General features: G+C 36.2%; 1 protein-coding gene across 3 annotated transcripts in view; it reads left to right on the forward strand.

The window, feature by feature from the left end:
* Positions 1–22,152, forward strand: part of TNIP3 (TNFAIP3 interacting protein 3) — a 103,137-nt gene that overhangs the window by 20,557 nt on the left and 60,428 nt on the right. Inside the window, exon 1 of one of the 3 annotated variants that reach the window (XM_072788555.1) lies at positions 11,953–12,104. The exons of the other annotated variants lie outside the window; for them this stretch is intronic. Coding sequence (XP_072644656.1) covers positions 12,052–12,104 — 53 coding nt within the window. The 5' untranslated portion in view covers positions 11,953–12,051. Of the gene's footprint in view, positions 1–11,952; positions 12,105–22,152 lie in introns of those variants that run through there. 3 annotated transcript variants of the gene reach the window in all.

Here is a 22,152-nt window from a genome sequence, read left to right on the forward strand (position 1 = left end):
GCACCAAAAGTTAAGTTTCACACCCTCTACTGTCATTATTAGTACTTGAAATATTTGAATATGTCATTGTTGTGGTGCTATTATTCATAATCAAACTTACATTTGCTTACTGTTTCACACATCTTGGAAAGTCTTTTCACATTGATGTCTAAATTTAGAGTAGGTTACAAGCCAAATGGAAAAGTCAGCTTCAGTATGTGATTCTTGGTTACTTCCAATTGTTTCCATGTCTTATCTGCTGAATGGTTAGTTGTTTTTTATAAGAAGAAGTGCTGACCACAGTGAGTAGCACATGTAAGTGCCCTGAAAATATTTGCTGAATGAGGCGATACAGTGGAGATTAATGTAGCCTGTAAATTTGCTCTACTCTTATGCTAAAAAGAACCATTTTCTGGTCATTACAAATTAACCTGTCACCATGCCATCTTCTTATCCTCCTTGTCTCTCTCTTTCCTTTGGAAACTAGTTTTTGTTTTCTAATTACAACATTAAAACAGGAGCTCTAAGTCGGTTCTTTTTGTGTGTGGCAACTCTAAGAGTTGCTGCATTTATGCAAAAGGCTTTAAGGTTTAAAATACAGACAAAAAGAAAGAAAATAAAAGTCAGGTTTAAACCCACTATCCCAAGATAACTACTGATAGAATTTTTCAGATATCTACCTCTCCATTTTGTTCTTTAAAAATAGGATCATAGCAAAAAGTTGTTTTGGAAACTTTTTTTGGTAAGTATATTATAAATATTTTCCCAAGTAAATATTTATTTCAGTTGTATACAGCTATTCAACTGTTTCAATATTTAACTAATTCCTTTTTTTGAGACATTTAGGTTGAATTCAACCTTTTACTATTAGGTAAAATGCTACAACAAACAAAATTTTTGTGCACTTTCACTTTTGCTTTCTTTGGGTAAAATCAATTAATTATTAAGTATTTATTTTAATAATAAATAATTAATTACTTATAATAATATAATAAATAATCACTTATAATCAATAATTAATTACTTATTAATTAACTAATTTTTGAGAGAGAGGGAGAAGGGGGAAAAAAGAATCTCAAGCAGACTTCCTGCTGAGCATGGAGACTGAGGCAGTCTTGATCTCAATGATCCAGATATCATGATCTGAGCTGAAAAAATCAAGAATTGGAAGCTAAACTGACTGAGCCACCCAGGCACCCCTTTGGACAAATTCCTAAAATTAGATTGTCGAGTGAAAGTTTAGAAAAACTTAAGACTTTTGGTATGTACTTCACAATGCTCTTGAGAAAAATAACACGTTTACCTTCCCTGCAAGAATAGAGTATTTCTAAAAAAAAACAAACAAACAAAAAAAAACGAATAGAGTATTTCTCTGTAGTATTGTTATTGCTGCAAATATTATTCACTGTTAAACTAAGTACCTCACTCTGATCAAAGTTTCTTCCCTAAGAATGCTATCCCTTACTTGAACTAAAAAAAAATTGCTCTGTTACTTCAGTTGGCTGGCTTTCTAGAAGTCCTTGTCACTAAATCCCATCAGTTACTGTTTTTTCTAACACCCTCACTTCTTGAACTCTTTGTTCAGCTCTCTAATCTGGATTGTTACTCCCTGGCCTACAGTGCAGATTTTTCCCTAGAATTTTCTTCACCACCTCACAATTTCTGATCGTTGGTTCTTTTATGGCCGTTCAGGTTTTCTAGTGAGAATTTTTCCAGATATGAATTCTGGAGACACAGGACTGGTTAATAGGCATTTAGAGCAAAAGTGGGGAAGAGATCTCAGACTACTAGAGTCGAATGCAACCTCTCACCCCCACCCCTCTGTGTCCTCCTCGGTGCCTTCTGGCCCTGAATCCAGAGGCTTTGGATTTGATTTTTCCAAAACAATCAGCCTGTGGCTACACAAAGGGTGTTAAAGATAGTTGCCAGGCTGCACAGGCTTAGTCGGGAAGGGACCTCAGGGATTTAAATGCACCAGAATCAGACACCAAATCAATTCCCTTGTTTTCAACTTTTTCTTCAGCCCTTTCAAGTGCTTAGCCTCTTTGGGGCAAATTGTCTTCACTTCGTGGTGGCTTTTTATCTTTAAAAACACTGGCTTTAACTTCCTGTGTCCCACTAATTCAGTTGCAACTGTTGTTCTTCTTCTTCTAAATCAATTGAGAAAAGTCTCGTCTCCTGGTAGCTGTTGTCTCAATTCTCTTTATCCTCATGGGTTAATGATAGCTTAAAGAATTCAGTTCTTGGGATTTTTAACAGAGCTTCAAGAAAAAGAAGAGTTAAACTGATGCGTACTATCTACTTGATTTTGTTAAAGTTTTTGTTTATTTATTTGAGAAAGAGAGAGAACAAGCAGGGGGAGGGGCAGGGAGGCCAACTCAGGGCTCCATCCATCCCAGGGCCCTGAGATCATGACCGGTGCCAAAATGAAGAGCCAGATGCCTAACCAACTAAGCCACCCAGGTGCTCCATACTATCTATCATATTGATATAATTCTTACCTCACTATTACTGAAACAGAGTATGTCAAGATTACTTTTAAGAATTATTTGATAGGGGCTTCTGGATGGCTGAGTCTGTTAAGAGTCAGACACTTGGTTTTGGCTCAGGTCATGATCTCAGGGTTATTATTTCAGGTTCCTGAGTTCAAGCCTGGTGTTGGGCTCTGTGCTCAGCGTGGAATTTGCTTGATATTCTTTTCTCCTCCCTTTCCTTCCCCCTCTACATGTCTCCCTGTTCATTTTCTCTCTTTTTATATATAAATGTATATATATTTATAAGTGAGACTAAGTGTTTTAATACTGAGACTTAATGTTTTCTGACATTTTCAAAGTAATTGCCAGATAGGTAAATTATCAAATGTATTTACTTCCATTTAATTTCATAGAGTGTTAACTTGTCTCATTTAATACTTCACATTTGAATTTTACCCCACTGATCTCAACCCCAGCATTCTTGCTGCCTTCATTTATCTGCTATGACTTAGCCCGGTCCTTTACTTTCAGCCTCTCTGAATCACTTGGTTTTGGAATGTCTTTTCTTCAGCCAAGATTTGTTTTGCTTTGTAAGTCACATTGAAAATCCTGCTTATCAAATAGCAGACTTAATCCCATTTACATTTGTTGATGTGACCAGTATGATTGTTGTCAATTCTGTCTTATTATCTGATGTCAATATTAATATTAGATTTACTTTGTTTCTTCCTCTTATTGATCTGTCTTCTTTGCTTATTTTTGGTACTTATTTTTGCATTTAGGAAAGCTTGTATTTTTGTTTTAGTAGTTGACTAACTCTTTGCTAATAAGTCTTAGAATTCCCTTTATCCTTTTTTCCCCTTAATCAGGTTTCTACAATTTGTTAGACTTACATATTATTTGCTGTCTGTCTATAATCTATGCAGCAATCAATGAGCTTATTCTAATTTCTACTTTTTCCCTTCTCCAATTTTTTAAGTTACTTTTACTTTGTCAGAATGCATAAACTTTGCATAATACTTTCTCATAATTGTTCTCACCTTTGTTTTAATCCTGGATATATTCTTAGATCTACTATTTTAATATTCATCAACAGTCCATTTGCCAACATCTCCTTTAGTTTTTTCTCCTTTAGTTTTGATACATACACAAGATACAAAATTCTTTACTCATACTTCCCTAAGCTAAAAAAAAAAAAAAAAAAGTCATTTTTGTGTTGTTTTTGTATGTTTCCATCAAGAAACTTTCTAAGTTTCTTGGTATTCTTTTTCCCCATATTTTTTTTTCTGATTCTTTAAAAGTAAATAGTTTTGCTAGACTCTGTCTTGTAATTTCCAAGGTATATGGTGGGCACTTTCAACAAGAAGTTTAAAGTTTTATTTTCTCTTTGGTTATAGTTTTAATAGTAGTTCTACTCCATAGTTTTCTTTTTCTTTTTCTTTTTTTTTAATTTATGATAGAGAGAGAGAGAGAGAGAGAGGCAGAGACACAGGCAGAGACACAGGCAGAGGGAGAAGCAGGCTCCATGCACTGGGAGCCCGATGTGGGATTCGATCCTGGGTCTCCAGGATCGCGCCCTGGGCCAAAGGCAGGCGCTAAACCTCTGCGCCACCCAGGGATCCCAGTTTTATTTTTCTTATTGAGAAAGATCCAATGTATATATGATCTTTTTTGCTGTTCTGTATCTAGCACTTCTATCTGACCTTTCATTTTTTGTTCCTCTACTCAAAATCTCTTAATTAGACTTGAAGCCAGATCTACTCTCCTTTAGATACTTTGTAATTTAGGCTTCACCTATAAGATGATTTTTATATTTTCTTTCAATTTCTTTCCTGAATTTGATCATTCTCCTTTTAAATTGTGCTTTTTGTCCACTTCTGTCCTGAATTTTCTGAATTTATGATTTAAGTCCTTCTTTTATATCTAAAAATACTCAGAAATGTTTAACACTTGTGGATGGGTGTGCAATTTTCCTCTGTCTCCTGTTTGTGTTTCTAAAGAATATTTCCATCAGCTAAAACCTTTGATTCCCATTTCCTATTTTCTTCTTTCAGTTTTTCATGGATGCTGCCCATCATTCTATAATCATTTTTCTGGACTAGGAATAGGAGATGTTTCTATGTAGATATGATGCATGTGTCCTACTAGGTTTCTTAATTCAAGGGAACCCTCTTCTGTTGATAAATATAAATGTTTTTCCTTGGGTGGTTGATGTATTCAAAGTTGACATATATTCTGATTTTATTTCCATAGCATTCAATTCCACAGCTTGCTTGCTTCTATCCTTTCACCACCAAATTCCATAGGATACTCCTGCTTTCCAAGCCTCATCCTCCCTTCCCCACTCATACCTTCCCCCCACGTTGCCCTTGTTAAGAAATCTTGGGTTTCCAGCCTCCAGAATGGTGAGAAATACATTTCTTCTGTTTAAGCAACTCATTTGCAGTATTTTGTTATGGAAGCCCGAGCAGCCTAAGACACTTGTTTATGCTGCAGGTGCCTGTCATGGATTTTATTTGCCATTCTTGTTGATCTGTAAGAATTTGGGAGCATGTGTAGAACAATTTGGATTAGCAGTTGCTAATATCTAATAGGCATCTAGAAGTCCTGGCAATTTGAATTCTTTAGAGAACCACAAGAACTTATCAGCCATGTGATCACCAAACCTAGTTCAGTTTAAGACTATTAGAAATGTTCTAGAACACAAGGAATTATTTCATCTCTATATAGTGCTAATCTTTGTCTAATTTTTACATGGTATAATTTATTAGAAGATGGTGAAACCCCTTTTCATCAATGGTTCAGGGTCACTCACACCTACCTTTTAGAGCAAAGCTGATAGCCAAAGTTCTTATTTACTGACAAGTAAAGGGCATTCACTATTTCAATGACACCACTTAAAAACAGTAGTGTGGTTAAGAATGTGGTTTCTTGAGTCAGACTGCCTGAGTTCAAATCACACTTTTTTAAGTAAATTACTTAATCTCTTTAAAATCTTCATTTTTTCATCTTACTGATTGGGATAATCATTACTGTGCAGATTAAATAAGATAATACATATAAAGCTTCTGACCCATAATAAGCATTCAATCACCATGCAGATATATTTAAAACAACTACTTAGCAACCAAATTAGGCTATGGTATAGAAAATAGTTTGCTTAAAAACACTTTCAAATTTCAGTAATTTTCTTAGAAGCAGTCAAGTAAAATTAGGTATAGTTATATGTAGTACCCAAAAATGTATCACTGGCTTGTGTTTTATAATAACAAATATAAGAAATATCTAAGACAGTTCTTGGCCCATAGTAAACTTTAATAAATATTTGTTGAATGAGTAAATAAAAATCACACAACAAAATGATATAACTGATATTTATCTCACCCCATTTGGGATCAAAGAATAGAGGATCTTGACTCTTTTGCAGTTATTTTGTGGAGCCTAGGAGCTACAAATAAATATATGTGAGATTTGCCATAATTTTATTGATCTGAATTTACAAAGCTCATCTGGAGACTTGTTATTTCCTCTGAGCTCACTACTATTTATATATATATATATATATATATATATATATATATATATATATATAATGATATTTGGGTCAATATAAACATCACTTATACTCATTGTGATATCTTTCTTTCTGATAACAAATGAGTGACTTTTGCACACCAAATTCTCCAACACCACCAGCTGGGTATCTGACAATTCAATTCAATTCTGACACTAGCTCCCTAGAGTTAGCACAGGTGCCACAAGTTAATGGTTTAGTGCTGCAAGACTGACCCCTCTTTGAACTCCAGTCACAAGCTCCATGGGCCATCTATGCTTCTGACTGACCAGCTATTAATTGGGGAGCTCTATAATTCCCTCTTCAGGTTCAATAATTCATTAGAATGGCTCACAGAACTCAACCAAAACACTTAACTTACATTTACCAGTTTATTATAAAGCATACAACTCAGAAATATCCAAAAGGAAGAGACGTCCAGGTAAGGTATGGGATGGTAGGGGAGCTGGTGCTCACTTTCCTTGCCCTCTCTGGCACCAACATGAAGCTCTAGGAGTCCCACCCTGACTCACCTCATTAGCATAAACAGGTGTGGTTAGGGGATCCCTGGGTGGCTCAGGGCTTTGGTGCCTGCCTTCCACCCAGGGTATGATCCTGGAGTCCTGGGATAGATTACCACATCAGGTTTCCTGCATGGAGCCTACTTCTCCTCTGTCTGTGTCCCTGCCTCTCTCTCTCTCTCTCTATCTGTGTCTCTCACGAATAAATAAATAAAATCTTTAAAAAACCAAAACAAAACAAAAACAGGTGTAGTCAGAAGGAGCTCCCTGTGATTAAGAAAACACTCCTATCACTCAGGAAATTCTAAGGGTATTAGGAGGTCTGCTAAGAACAAGGGACAAAGACCAAGTGTGTGTGCATATACTTTTTTTTTTTTTACATTTTATTTATTTGAGAGAGAGAGAGAGAGAGAGAGAGCACATGCAGTAGGGAGGGGCAGAGGGAGAAGGAGAAGACTCTCCACGGAACAGGGAGCCTAAGGCAGGCTCAGTCCCAGGACCCCGGGATTATGACCTGAGCTGAAAGCAGATGCTTAACTACCCAGGTGCTGCAAGACTAAGTATATTTTTAATTATACCTGACCCAGTTTTTGGCCTCCTTGTCTAAATTCCTCTGCTCTGCTGTGTGATCAATTATGCCCCAAATCTGCACGTTTGCTGTTATAGTTTTCATTGACTAATATCTTAACTCAATGTTAGAATAGTTAAATAAAACACCTAAAAAAGACACTTAAAAATCACCTGATTTATGAAATAGTGTAGAGAGTAAGATTTAAAGAAATATAGCACCTGCAGAATTAGTTTCTTAAGTCATTGACATTTAACCATCATAAATCACGTATTGGTGTATCCTACCAAACTTGAATAGATTTAACCTTAATTAAATTCTCTGATTTTTCTGAGACTTGTTAATTTCTCTTTGTGATTTAGAAATCTCTGCTCTATAATCAGAATTTGTCTTCTTTATACTCTAGGTTAAAATACATCATTGACCATTGTTTTTTTACTCATCTTATGTTTGTTTTCTTTGTATTTTTGGACAAATATCTGAATATTCAGCGTCATTTTTTTCAATTGCCAGTAGTTAACAATAATACTAAAAAACAGAAGAAGAAGAAGAAGAAAAAAAAAACCCAGACCACATACATTATATATTCTCACTAATATGACCCTCCATGACTATTCTTTTCCAACAAGATTTTCCTCTACCTGACCATCTTGTTTTGTTCTTAGCTCTTTGCCCTTTGGAGCCAATACTTAAATCTATTTCTACTGTGAGTCAAAATGTCAAGAGGCAACCCCAGAAATACAAAATTAGATAGTTTTGTACCCTCAGGGGCTTAGTACAAGAAAAAAAAAAAAAAAAGAGAAAGATCCAAGCCTAATGTTTCAACACCTTTAAATATATTTGTATTTAAAAGATCAAAACAGTAGTGTGTCTATCATAAAATGCCTCTGAAATTTTGAATAATTTGTAAATTACTTTTAAGAAACAAGTTGATCACGATTACGTTTAACTTACCTACAAATCGGGCAATAACCACAACTTCCTTGCTGTGTTAAGGTGAGGATTAAATTTGGTCAAATCTTATTCATCTGCTTAATCAACATATCTACGGAGATGTCTTTGTAGAGATGTCTAAAAGACATCCAAAATAAGAGGCTCAAAAAAACTCCTTCTCTCAGTATTCCAAATTTGCTCTTCCCTCAGTCTTCTCTGTCTCAATAAAGGATGACTCCATTTAATTTTCAGTTGCTTATTTTCTTTGTCTCTCCCTCTCCTCCTTTCTCCTCCTTCTGGTTAAATTCAAGTTACATCTAGAATCCCAACCTTTTCTCTCTATATCCCCACTACTACTCTGTCCAAACCACTAGTGCCTCTTCCTGGATCACTGCAATGAGCTTCTAAAAAGGTCTATGCTTTTTCCGTTACTTCCCTAAACCCCAGCAACCTAGTGATCTTTCTAAAATATATCACACCATGTCACTCCTTTGCTCAAAATCCTCATCTCCTCAGAATAAAAGCCAACATTCTTTTCTTTAGTTGAAGTAGACTTGACACACAGTGTTACATCAGTTTCATATGTGCAACATAGAGATTCAACAACTATACATTATGTTATGCTCACCACAAAAAAAAGCCAAGATTTTTTAATACCCACAAGCCCTCCTTGAGTTGCCTCCCTTTTATTTCTAATATTATCAGCTATGGCCCCCCTTCCAGCTCCCTCTACTCTAGTCATACCTTCCACTCTGCTGTTTGTTAGACATACCAAACAAGTTCTAGCCTTAGAGTCTTGGCAGTGGCTACCTTGAGGGGAAATACTGTTTCCCTGGCAAGTTACATGGCTCACTCCTACACCTCCTGCAGGGATTGCTGAAATGTCACCTTCTCAATGAGCCCTGCCTTTGATCATTTATATAAAACTGTACTTTTTACCTCCCCAAAACAACATCCATAGTCCTGATCCCATTTATCTTGCTTTGTGTTTTTTCTATAACCCCTATTCCTATGAAAATGCTCACAAACAAGGTACTATTGCAGATGGGAAAGGAAAAAGACACCCATAAGGGAAAGCCAGTCAAGAACCAGAACTAGCAATTATAGAATAAACAAACAAATAAATAATAACCGTACTGAAATATGATCAACATCATCGATAATTAGGAAAATACAAATTAAAGCAACAATGGGATACCCATTTTGGTAAAGATATTAATATATGTAGAGCTGCCTTCAGTAATAGGAAAATAAGAAGTCTTACACATAGATGATAGAAATGAAAACTACTATAACCAATCTGAAAAATAACCAAGAAGCATTATTAGAGTTTGAACATTCATATTCTTTGACCCATCAATCTAACTTTGGTAAATCTATTAAATATAAATAAAGTATTAGTATGTAAAACGATATCTAGATCATCTTTTTCTCTTTTTAAAATGTTTTATTTATTTATTCAAGAGAGAGCATGAAAGAGAGCACAAGCAGAGGGGAGGGGAGAGGGAGAAACAGACTCTCTACTGAGCAGGAAGCCCATGGAGCTTGATCTCAGGACTCCCCGGATCATGACCTGAGCCCAAGAAAGACGCTTACCTGACTGAGGCACCCAGGTGCCCCTACACAAGTATTTCTATTACAGATTGATTTTAGTGAAATTAAAAAGGAAAAATTATTAAAAACAACTTGATATTCCAATATAGGGAAATGACTAAATAAATTTGGTCCATTCATAACTTTGAAATAATATTTGGCCATTAAAAATAATTGGTTAAAAAATAAATAAAAATAAAAAATAAAAATAATTGGTTAATGCTAGATGTATGAATCTGAAATAATGTTCAGAGTAATATAAAATATTCAAATAATTACCAGAGTAATGTATAATAGGGCATATTTTTATTTTAAAAAAGAAAGGAAGAAAAAATATCACATAAATATTATTTTATATGTATATATACTAATTATCACAGTAAGGTAAAACTCAGGGAAGAATATAAATATTATTAACATTTTCTTTTTTATCTTCTCTAATGTTTGCTTGTTAAAATGGATGTGCTTTTTGATGTAAAAATAAAGAAAAAAATAGTTTCTTGTTTGAAAATACATAGCCCAATACTTTGATAAATATATGAGTTTATGTATCATATCAGAGGACCTAGATTTTTACCTCAATTCTCAAAAATAAAAAAGTGGCATTTTTAAATTAACCATGTAATTTCAACATTGAATTGATCTAGGGTATTTCCTTTAACTACATATGAGGAAAATGGGATCCTTGCGCACATAGCAGTTTCTTGGCATATGGCCATCGAATAAATAGAATAGATGCATTCATTAATAGGCCAAGAATGAGCTAAGTACTTGCCCACATCACAGGTAGGTAGTGGCAGAGGTACATCTAGAATCCAGATCTTCCGATTCCGGGTCCAGGGCTCTTTCCATGACCACATAAGTTTGGAAGAGCAGCAGGGAGAAAAATGTATTGCCTGAAGCAATGATAGACTTATCCAGAAAACCCTTATAAATATTCTAGCTCTATATTTACCTAAGGCAAAAATCACAGCAAAGAACCATTCATTATATTCTCCTCTTAGAAAGCTTGTTATTTTCTCTTTTGGGTGTTTTGCTTTTGTGCTTCGTTTTTTGAAGCTTGCAAAATAATGCTTAGGAATTAATATTAAACACATGAGACATAAAATAATACCTAATCACCAGATGTTCTAGCCTGGAGCCTGCTGCTCTGTCAGACGCAGGCCAGTGACCACAAGCCATCTGCATGGTTTCTACTGTGAGTCCTCTTGTGGTCCTTTCTGAGCATTAAATAAAGCCTTAATACGGCTACCCGGTTGTTCCCTTTTGTGGAACATTTGATTAGCACCTTTTCTGGACTTTCCTCACACCCCAAAACTTCCTCTCTTGCCCCCTACTCATTCAGGCTCCTCAGAAGCATGCACTGACGTAGCTTAGAGTCCATTCATAAATTAACCATAGTTACTGCAGCCACCAAATTTCCCCCTTGACCTTCAACTCCTACTCTCTTCCCCAACGCACAGTTCCATTCTCACTAATATTTAGAGTCTCTTACCAAAAAGTGACCTTTACTTTCACTCTCACCTAGCATATCCAAAGAACAGTTTCACTTTGTGACAATCTCCTCTGGGTTAGTTTACCTAAGATATATGATTGTCCTGTACAGTTCTGCTTTTTCCTTTGAGTCTGAGCAGAAGACTTGGAATGGCCAGCTAGACTGGAGTCCAGAAATCCAATGGATGAAAAGAAACAAAAAGCTCTCTGAGGAAATAAAAGCAAAACACACACACACACACACACACACACACACACACACACACACACAATCTGTTTAAGAAGGGATACCCAGCACGCTTGCTTGCTGGCAGTATTTCCCTGGTCGTTAAATCAATCAAGCAGCAAGTGTCAGCCAGAGGTGGTTTTTTTTTTTTTTTTTTTTTTTTTCAATTATATTGTTCAGTCATGGGCAAAGGAAGTTTTCTAATCAGCAGTTCGTTGGTGGTTACCAAAAGCACCATGCGAGCTGGAAGCCTGCTGGTCAGGGCATGTACGCCCAGGGATCTCTTTATGCATCCAGAGACTGCCAGTGGCTCTGCAGCTGCCAACTGTCAAAACTCTGTGTAAAGATGAAAAACGTTGCTCAGAAGCGTGGAAAATCCCCTCAGCCTGACAAGTTCTAACTAGGTATAGTTTTGAGAAATTGGGTCTAAATAAAGACTGCTGAGGGCCCTACTATAACGTTTTTGAGAAATCTTGGACTGCAAAGTGTCCTATTCTTAATTTAAGATTATGCAAAGGGAATTTGTAATTTTCGTAGTGTCTTCTTTGTAAAATTTCTTCTGCAGTTGTCCTAGTCACCCACTGCCATTGCTTAGCACTCCCAGGTGCGATGGGTGTTGCCTGTTTGGGTGAGAAGAGGCAAGAGGAGGTTCCTTTAGCCTGTCTGTATCCAGGTGGGGGCAGTAAGGAGGCTGATTCAGAGTGGTCACCATGCCTCAACCTACAAACAGAGGAGATGCCCAATGCCACCCCAGCGTTGCCAGGTAAGGGCTCTGCCTCTGACTGTGGTTTTTGAGAGGGGACACAGTTGCCTGGGCACCACTAGCCCGTTGCAGTGCCTTCGTGTAATTGAGAAACAGGGGCTCCTCCTTCTGGGTACAGGCAGCCCACCCCAGAGCTCTTAGTGTGGCAAGGGGACACGGGGACATCCCAGCCTGCCCTGCCTCCTACATCACCAGCTCTTGCACAGCAGCCAGGACAACTGCACTCTGTGAGTTACTCTGCACCAAAGTCACCTCTAAGAGATCAAGCTCCCTCTGCTTCCTGTCTTATTTGGGGGTAACCAAAGGGATGCTTCATGTCTCGACTTTGTGAATTTGGGTTTCCTTCCACGATCTGTTTTCTCTTCCCTGGAACATTCCTCTCTAGGCGTTGCAGCTTGGCACACACCATGTGTTCCAGCTGAGTGTGGGAGAATTGGGCAGATAAAAATCAGTTCGGTTGTAAGTTTAATCTCACATCTCTCAACTTGTCATGGGTTGAAATTTTTAATCGATGGTTGCCAGTTGCCACTCTTCTAGTCCATTGACCCCTAGCTCCTGGCCAGGACCTGTGGAGTCCGTGCGTGCCCTGCCCGTTTCCCTCTGCTGGGCAGAGGCCTTGGCAAGCTGCAAGAGGAGCTCCATTCTTTTCTCACAGGCTTCATGGCCATCCTATTTCACTTTTGAAGAAAAGCTGCTGTCAGGAGCTATTACAGACACCTTCCTGAACTTCCCCTAGCTCTTGCCCTTGCTGGCTCCCTGCGGAGGTGCCCCAAGAGCACCTCCCAGCTTTCCCATCCTCCAGAGAGTCTCTCGATTTTCCTTCTCTGTTTTGATTTTGGCCTGAAATGTCTGTCTCCTCTCTCTCATCCTTGCATAGTGCTCTTGCTTGGGGCTGCTATGCTGCATCTTGGGACTCCTGGGAGTTTTTTTGTTTTTTTTTTTAATTTTGTTGGAGAGTTTCATCAAACCACCCCTCCAGATTTTCACACAATGCTCTGTCTCTAGCCATCATAGGGGATCTGGACCCTTTTCAAGAGAATTTTTGAGAAGTTTACATGTTAAAGATATTATCTTTCTTAGAAACCTCCCTAATTGCTCATTTTTATTTTAAAAATGTAATACTTCAGAACTATGTGTATTTTATGACATAAACTCTAGGGTCATAATGCAGACCATAGTCGCTGTGGAGAAGAGGGATAGTTCTTATAACATAATTTATGATTTTGTTAACATTCTCCTTGAACCTATTTATGTTTTCAAACACATATACTAAAATTTTACTTATTTGAGAGCAATTAATCTTCTTGATCAGTGTTCCAGACCCTGACTAGATCTTCTGAGCCATGTTTATTAATGAACCTGGCAGCAGATTCACTGTAAGTTTGTTTTGAGGCCAGATAATTATTGTTGTTTTTAAGAAATCCTAAAGTGTAATTTCCACAATAGAATTTTCTTTTTCTTTTTTGTTCATTGATATAATGTGCCAGCCATCCAGAAAAACGTCTGACACATAGTGGGTTTTCAATAATTATTTGCTAAATGGATGAATGATAAAATCTAGTCATTCTTTATTTTTTTTTTCATTCTTTTTTTATTTTGCTTTTTTTTTAAGCTCTGTAGAGCTGTGAGGACGGTTTCACAAGCAAACGATATGTTTTGGGTTATTTTTTTTCTCTGAATGCAATGCCTTACAATGAAAGTCATGTACTACTTTTCAAAGCTACCCATCAGCTTGTGTATCTTTCCTGGAGTTAATTGCTTTTGCTTTAGAATTTTGGCTTGAAAAGGCTTTAAAAATGTCATCATCATTGCTTACTTTTTCTTTTCGGTAATTTATCAGAAACAAAAACAAAAGCAAACCCCCAAATCTTTCCTAGCCTAGATCCCTAAGAGAAACCAAATATTTATACTGATCCAGAAATATATCTATTATCTATATCCTTCATTTCTTTTCTAGAAACTGATTTTTAGAACATGACAAAACATTTTTGTTGCTACTCAATTTTTAAAGTTGCTTTTACCTACCTATAATCTTAGTCAAGTTTTCACATGTGTCTTTATTCAGGGAAGCAAGATTTGTCCGTACAGAAAGTTTTCTTTCTACAGTTTAAATTTACTTTCATACTAGTGGATCTATATCATGAAATTCCACTACTGACAGATAAAGTCTTTGACTTTCTTATATGGCTCTTCTTGTTAATTAACATATGATTAGTAGTCCACATGTCTCTTTCATCATGGCGAACATATTTTGAAGAAGATTCCTAAATTTTCCCTCAAATTCCTTCAGAATCTTTGGGTGAATCCCAGTTTTTTTGTTTATGTGTAGCTATACAGCCAGACTTAGAATAGATCCTCCGTGTGCTTGCACTTGGACTTAGGTGTTAAGAAACACCCAAAGTCTTTAACAGGAAAGTCGAAAATCAAGTTTCTTAACTCTGAACAGCCATCTGCTTGTTCTTTTAATTTTTTAAGTTTTTATTTTAATTCCAGTTTGTTAACATATGGTGTTATATTAGTTTCAGTTGTACGATATAGTGATTCAACACTTCCATACTCAGCTTTTGCATTGCACCGATAGTCTCACTGCCGTCTAGCTGGTTTTTGCCTGTCGGGTACTTAAATACATTGTATATTATTATCATTTATTAAGCCTCATAATTTGGACCAAGTTGGCTCATGTTTATTCTTGAATGCTTTAAATTGAGTTCCTATTGTACCCATGGATATCTTTACTAAAGGAAAAGACCTTACACTCTGATGATACGTTAAACAGCAAAAGCAAAATATAGAAGTTCATATACCCCTAAACCCAATTTACAAAAAAAGTGTGTATAAAGAAGATATTTATTCCAAAGTCTATTCTAAGTTTTCTGCATTAAAGTTGTAGTCTTAAATAATTATTATAAAAAATACTTATTACAAAGATTAAAGTACTCATTATTCATATTTATTTCTTAAGCATTGTTGAGACTTGACTTCATTAGCTATTCATACTTTTTTAGCATGAATGCATATTTTTAAACAATTTTTTTTCATTTACAAAACTTAATTCTTTCCCCTGGAGATATATGATTTCATCTTTCTACAAATAGTCTGACCAATTTTTTTATTTTCCAAATCTCACTGGAATTCTGAATCTACTTGTGTTGTGATCTCCATTACACAGTCAACCACGCACAATTACTTCCTGTACCAGTTCCTGATTTTTTTTTTTTTTTTAGTTCTTCAGGACCTCATCTTGTATATGACCCTTTCTTTTCTTATTGTTTTTTTTTCCCCTTTTAAATCTTACTTGTTATGGGAAAAAAGAACTACTTTTTAAAAGATCTACCTCTACCAGTGTCACTATGATTTATTCTAATGCTTCACCTTTGTACACATAATCCTTGCTCAATGGAAAGTAAGAGTTAAAATTTCATCTCTGGCAAATGATTTCATCTCTGTGAACCTCAGTTTCCTCAGCTGTAAGACAAGGAAGGCAGTTCTGAACTCAGGAGGGACTGCTATGTATTGAATGAGATAAAGCATATACAGTGTTGAGTGCAATGCCGGGCTCGATATACACCGTCATCCCCATGACTAGCCCGGCTAGGCCGACTTTATGTTTGTCTTATTTCAACAGGTGTCCCTGAGTGAGGGTGAATGTCATGTCTTTAGTGGAATGCTACTGTTTCTCATCCTTCCTGTCATCACTCATAAAAACAGTCACCTCACCTACCCTTTTGTCCCTGTTTTTACTGCAGAATGCTACCTTGCCTTTGAAGATTTTCCTTTTTCCACTGGATCTCTGAAACACCAGCTGTCTGCGAGATTTACTCCTGCTGCCATGTATATTCTGACCTACTCAGTTTTAGTAATTCCTATTCTGGTCTCGTGTGTGTGTGTGCGTGTGTGTGTGTGTGTGTGTGTGTGTGTAGTTGCATTTATACAAATACTAGAGTTGCTCTAATGTCAATCCTGAAAAGAAGTGTGAAGAACAAAACCCAATTTTATATCAAATAATAAAATTGTTTTGTTTTGCTGGTTTCCCACATAATCACGACCCTTGATGATTCCCATCTTAATTCAATAGTTTGATACTTTGTAAAAACAAAGAGAAGCCAGTGTTGTTTTCTTTTTTCCATTTCACCTACAGATAAATAATCCATTCTCGATACTCAGAAATGAGTAGACAAGGTCCATATAACTTTAGAGCTTTTACATCTAAAAATAATACTGTGATAAAAACTCATTTTAAGCACCTGTAATATTCTCTGATGTCAAAGGTCATATCCTTATGTAGAAAAAAATGTAATTCATGAAAGAACAAAATCCCTTTTAGGCACATTTCTTTCTTTTCAAAACTCATCCAAAATAATGAGGGCAGTCTTGGTTGATTTTGAAGGTTATTGGGCCTTACACAAAGAAGTTTTACAGAAATATTTGTGGAATTAAATGAGAAAAAAGTCTTTCTGAGAATTCTCATATTATAGAAGCCTACTTCTACACATTTCCAAAAGTAGGCTTCTACAATATGAAAAGTTCAACAGAACCTGTGTATTTATTCTAAGTCTACATGGAGGTCAAATGCCAGCTATTACAGAGCAAAGGTGAAGAAATTCAAAGTTTGGTGGTTTTGTTTGGTTTTGTTGAGTGTGTATGTTTGTTTGTTTGTTTGTTTGTTTGTTTGTTTCTTTCTTTCTTTCTTTCTTTCTTTCTTTCTTTCTTTCCTAACTGGGTTTTAAATATTATGGCGAAAATAGCTCATTTGTTCTTCTGGAAGGGCTGGAACAGACCATCAAAGTAATATGATTTGTACAAATGTTCTTCCTCTGTATTCTTTTTACAAAAGTAAAACAAGACACCTAATCATCTTTGCTTTGTTTTGGTTTGCACAAATTTCACAAATCTCAAAGAAGATTTATTGGCCTATGTCTTAGTGTCTGCTATATAATGAAATGCTAATTTCATTTTTATAAAATGATTCCAACATTGAGCATAAGATATGTGTCAAATCAGATTTTATTTTTATTTTATTTTAAAATAATTTCAAACTTGCCAAACATGTATAAGTATACAAAGTTCTTTCTACTCCTGTGTCATTCAGAAATGAATTACCACTGGATGATTTAGCGTGCATTTCTTACAACCAAGGACATTCTTCTAGGTAACTACAAGATAATCACCTATCCAGGAAGAAAACCTTTTCCTCTACCCATTTAGGTTCAGTATCAGGGGCCTGCTAATTTAACTGACAAAGGCTGCTTAACAGGAAAAACGTAATATACATTTATTAATCTTTTTATTAGCACAGTGGTTCACAGAAGTGAGTGAAACTTAAAGAAGCAGTTAGATTTGTGAGCCTATCTATACTTCTTAACAAAGGCAAGAGGGTGTGAGCATCAGGGGAAGATAAATTGTAGAGAAGTGAGTAGGAAATATAAGGGGGAACCAATGGTATAAGGTCCAGTTTAGTCACATTTGTTTATGCTGATTAATCTCCATGCTGGCTCTCCATCACTGTGGATAAAAGTCTCTCTTCTCATCCTGGTACAGGAGAGGGATGAAATTTATGCCACCTTCACAAAGGGAAATGTATGCTGTCTTTTTAGGGAGATCAGGGGAGGGCAGAGAAGTTCTTCCTGTGTTTGTCTCCACTAAATTGCCTTCAGCTTAAAATCATCCTATGTCAAAGTGATATAAAATGCCACACATCAGAATCAGAAAATGAACATTGGCACAATACTACCATCTAATCCTCAAACCCACTCAGTTTTTTGCCAATTGTCCTCTTCATACCCCTCTCATAGAAAAAAGGATGCAATCCAGGATCATACATTGCATTTATTTTTCATGATTTTAAGCCTCTTTCAATCTGAGATAGTTCCCCGATCTTTGCTTGTCAAGTTCATGACTTGACACTTTCTAGGCCTGATAGTCAATAGAATGCCTCTCAGTCGGCTTTCAGCTAATGTCCCTCATAATTAGATTCAGATTATGCATTTTGGACAATAATGGCAAAGGTGTGAAGCTGTGTGCATTTAATGTATCCCATCAGATGATCACAGTTTGGATTTTTCTCATTACAGGTAATTTCAACCTTGATAATTTGACTAAGGTGGTGCTTGCCAAAATTCTCTAATGTAAAGTTTTTCTTTAGTATTTCCTCCAGTAGTCACTAAATATTGGGGAGGGAGATTTCATAAAATTATACAAATATTCCATTCTTCATAAAAATTTTAGCCACGAGTTTTAGCATCCATTGATATTTATTTGAATTGTTACTGTGATGACTGCCAAATATTGGTTTTCTAACACCATAATTTCTTCTGTATCTTTTAGTAGGCATTCCAATGTAAACACTTCTCCTGTCCCCATTCATGTTTATTTTAAAATTTGTATAAGTATAAATTAATAAGTTTCTATTTTAATGAGTTGTAATGCACTCTTATCATTATTTATGTAATGCTAAAATTGTCCTACTTGTTTTTTAAAGATTTTTATTTATTTACTTATTTGAGAGAGAGAGAGAGAGAGAGCTAGGGGAGGAACAGAGGGAGAGAGACAAGCAGACTCCGTGCTGAATGTAGAGCCCAATGCAGGGCTTGATCCCTTGACCTTGAGATCATGATCTGAAACAAAATCAAGAGTAGGACATTCAACCGACTGAGCCACCTAGGAGCCCCTCAAAACTGTCCCATTTTTAAGCAATCTTTTGAATACTTCCTAATTTCTGGCACAAAAAAGGAATTACAGGTTCATCAATTTTACTTTCGTATGAACATTACCAAAAAAAAAAAAAAAAGTGAATATGGACTATTGCAATCTTTAATAAACCAACTTACTAGTATAGGAAGAAATCTATTTGGTGTAAATCTATTACATAAATGTTAAACAATGACTGCAACTTAAAAAACAAACACCCCCCCCCCAAAAAAAAAACAAATTTACTAAAAAAGAAACACAATTTTAATTTAAAAATTTTTAAAGAAAATAAACAGATGAACTACGATTATTACACATGCGTACACTACACATCTCTCCTCTCTTTCTCTCCAACTCTCTTCCTCAAAATTCAAAATGAAAATGTGAGCAACCTCAGAAACTAGTTTCTACCTGAACTGAATGCAGAGTGCCCTCTAGAGGCTTCATTCAATCAGTGCAGTATTTCCAACCGCGGAGGAACCTACTTAAATTTCTATTGGTTTTCAGACACAGTTCTCATTAAATACTTAGGATCATTCTACACGTAATAATAACTGACTATGAGTTGATTCAGCATATTGGGTACTGCCTGCAAGAAAACTAATGCAAGGGATCAGTTTGCGACCTTTGGTAACACCGTTATGAAATCTCAAATTTCTCACACAATGAATGTGTTAGTAGCTTATTCCATTATTTCCTCAACATCCGTAGACAGACCAGCGTGGATTCCAGTGAGCCATCTGCCTCACTTGCCAGTCTTCGCTTGGCTCTGCATCTCCCTGTGCTGTTTGCTGCTGCAAACCCACAGACTGCTCATAAACTAAGACCAAGAATGGCAACCATGTCTTGAAACTCCAAAACAGATGTGAAAAAAAAAAAATCACATTTAAACTGATATAGTTTACATAGATATTATTTAATGGCCAATTAAGTAGAAAGGTAAATTATTTTATTATAAAGTTTTTATACGGCTCTTGAGTTTACAGTGTCTAAATTACTTAATACTTCAGATATAGATTTAAAAAAAAAGATTTTATTTATTTATTTATTTATTTATTTATTTATTTATTTATTTATTTATTTCGGAGAAAGAGAGTGAGAGAGAGAGAGATCAAAAACAGGAGAAAAGTGCAGAGGGAGAAGCAGGGTCCCCGCTAAACAGGGAGACTGATGTGAGGCTCCCTCCCAGGACCCCGGAATAATGACCTGAGCCAGAGCGGACTTTAACCATCTGAGCCACCCAGGCAGCCTACCTCATATATAGATATTAAAAGCATGTCTTTCTCATCTACTTTGCTATAATTTAAAATAATTTTAATGAGATAATTTTACCAATAGCTGTTCCTTTATTTTTTTTTTTAAGATTTTATTTATTTATTCATGAGAGAGAGAGGCAGAGACACAGGCAGAGGGAGAAGCAGGCCCCATGCAGGGAGCCTGACACAGGGCTCGATCCCAGGTCTCCAGGATCATGCCCTGGACTGAAGGTGGCAACTAAACCGCTGAGCCACCCGAGCTGCCCAAGCTGTTCCTTTAAAATAGAAAGTCCTTTCAAACATGTGTCCCAATGAAATTCAGCTCTAATAATATGAATTTAAGAGAATAGTTTTAAGATGACATTGTTTTATTGTTTGGTGGTCACTCTTACCTAAATACATAGTCAAGAAACATCATTGAGGTACAAAGAATATTATAATTATTAGATATGACTCCAAATTTAGTCTTCCAGTCTTCCTAGTCACACATTAGTATTGTGTAGAGATTTGAGAGATACATTTTCAGAAGTTAAAGGAAAATGAGTGTCAATGCAAGACCGGTTACATCAGATGAAAATACCAGGCCTAACTTTTCTCCTTTGCTTTGTTGAGACAGACTCAAGAGTACAATATATCATTTAATGTTCCTGTTGAAATTCTTATTTCCAAGAACATTATAAGGGAGGAAAATTCCTTCTGCTGACCATTTTAGGTCTCGGCTGGGTCTCTGTCACAAAAGACTGCTTGCAAGAGGAAAACATACAAATGTTTCTGTGATATGGGAGCACTTGTGTGGAAAGGACGATCCAAAGAAATGGCAAAACCTAAATGCTTTTCTACTAGGTGTAACAGAGAGAAGCTGCTGTGGGAAATGTAAAATGTATGGTGAGGCTAAAGGAAAAGCAGAATTATTTCAACAAGATCTGTTTGTGCAGAATTCTCTCAGTCTTCCTGTCCTTGGTAATAAGAATGTTCCTTTTCTCCTAGTAGAAAGAGGACATCTTTCAAATGGAGTCTTATCTCCTGTTTTCAGGAAGAGAAAAGATCTGGATGCTTTTCTTACATCTGCTGTTTTTCAAGTGACTTTAACTCAAAAGTAATCCTTATGCTGAAGTGGCATATTTTGGACTGGAATAGTCGCCCACCCTTCAGCATTAACAATAAAATATATACTTTTTCTGTGCATGTATATCTAGTTTAATTTTATTCTCTTCCTGATGTTTATCAATAAATCAATATGAGTAGATTTATACTACAGAACACTGGTTCCAAAGCACTGACTAGGTGATGCAAATGTTGGAATAAGTGCCAAGGTTTTCTTGACTTAAAAAGGAAGGTTTAACTTGTTCGTAATGCTGGTTAGGAACTATGTTTCCTATCACTTCAATCTTTTTTTTTTTTTTAAGATTTTATTTATTTATTCCTGAGAGACACAGAGAGAGGCAGAGACATAGGCAGAGGGAGAAGCAGGCTTCTCCACAGGGAGCCTGATCCCTGGATCACGCCCTGAGCCTAAGGGAGAGACGTTCAACTGCTGAGCCACCCAGGCGTCCCTCCTATCATCTCATCCTTTAAGATTATTCACTTTTTATAGTCTGATTCTTCAGGAGAATGGAATTTTAAATAAACAGAACACAACCTTGGTGATAGTATCCTATATTAAAACAAAAAGAACAACAAAAATACCAAGGAATTTACCCCCTTATTGATTCACAAAGCTATTAAGCTAGCTTCTTCCTGTATCCCTGTCAAAGGGTACATTTTGTGTTATTTAAAACTCTGCAATAAATGATAGACAGAATAGCAATGTTTGCATAACTTCTTCATCTTTCTCCCTTTCCTCTCCTAGGATCTTTGCTCCCTGGAGTAGAGAAACTCACATTTTGACGTGCTGTGCTCTTCTGGGCTAAGCCTGCTCATGATGAGATCTAAGATGGTGTCATTTTCCTCTTATATTAAAACTCAGAGAGAGTGTTAGGAGACAATTGTGCTTAATACTTGCCTTCAGATAAGGTTTTATCCTTATTTATATTTCTTCTCAAGTATTGATCTGACTGTGAGTTTAATTCCAGGGAACAGGAAGGGACTTCCCAACTCAGAAATAC

The sequence above is a fragment of the Canis lupus genome, chromosome 20, assembly GCF_048164855.1.
Source record: "Canis lupus baileyi chromosome 20, mCanLup2.hap1, whole genome shotgun sequence".
NCBI lineage: Eukaryota > Metazoa > Chordata > Mammalia > Carnivora > Canidae > Canis > Canis lupus.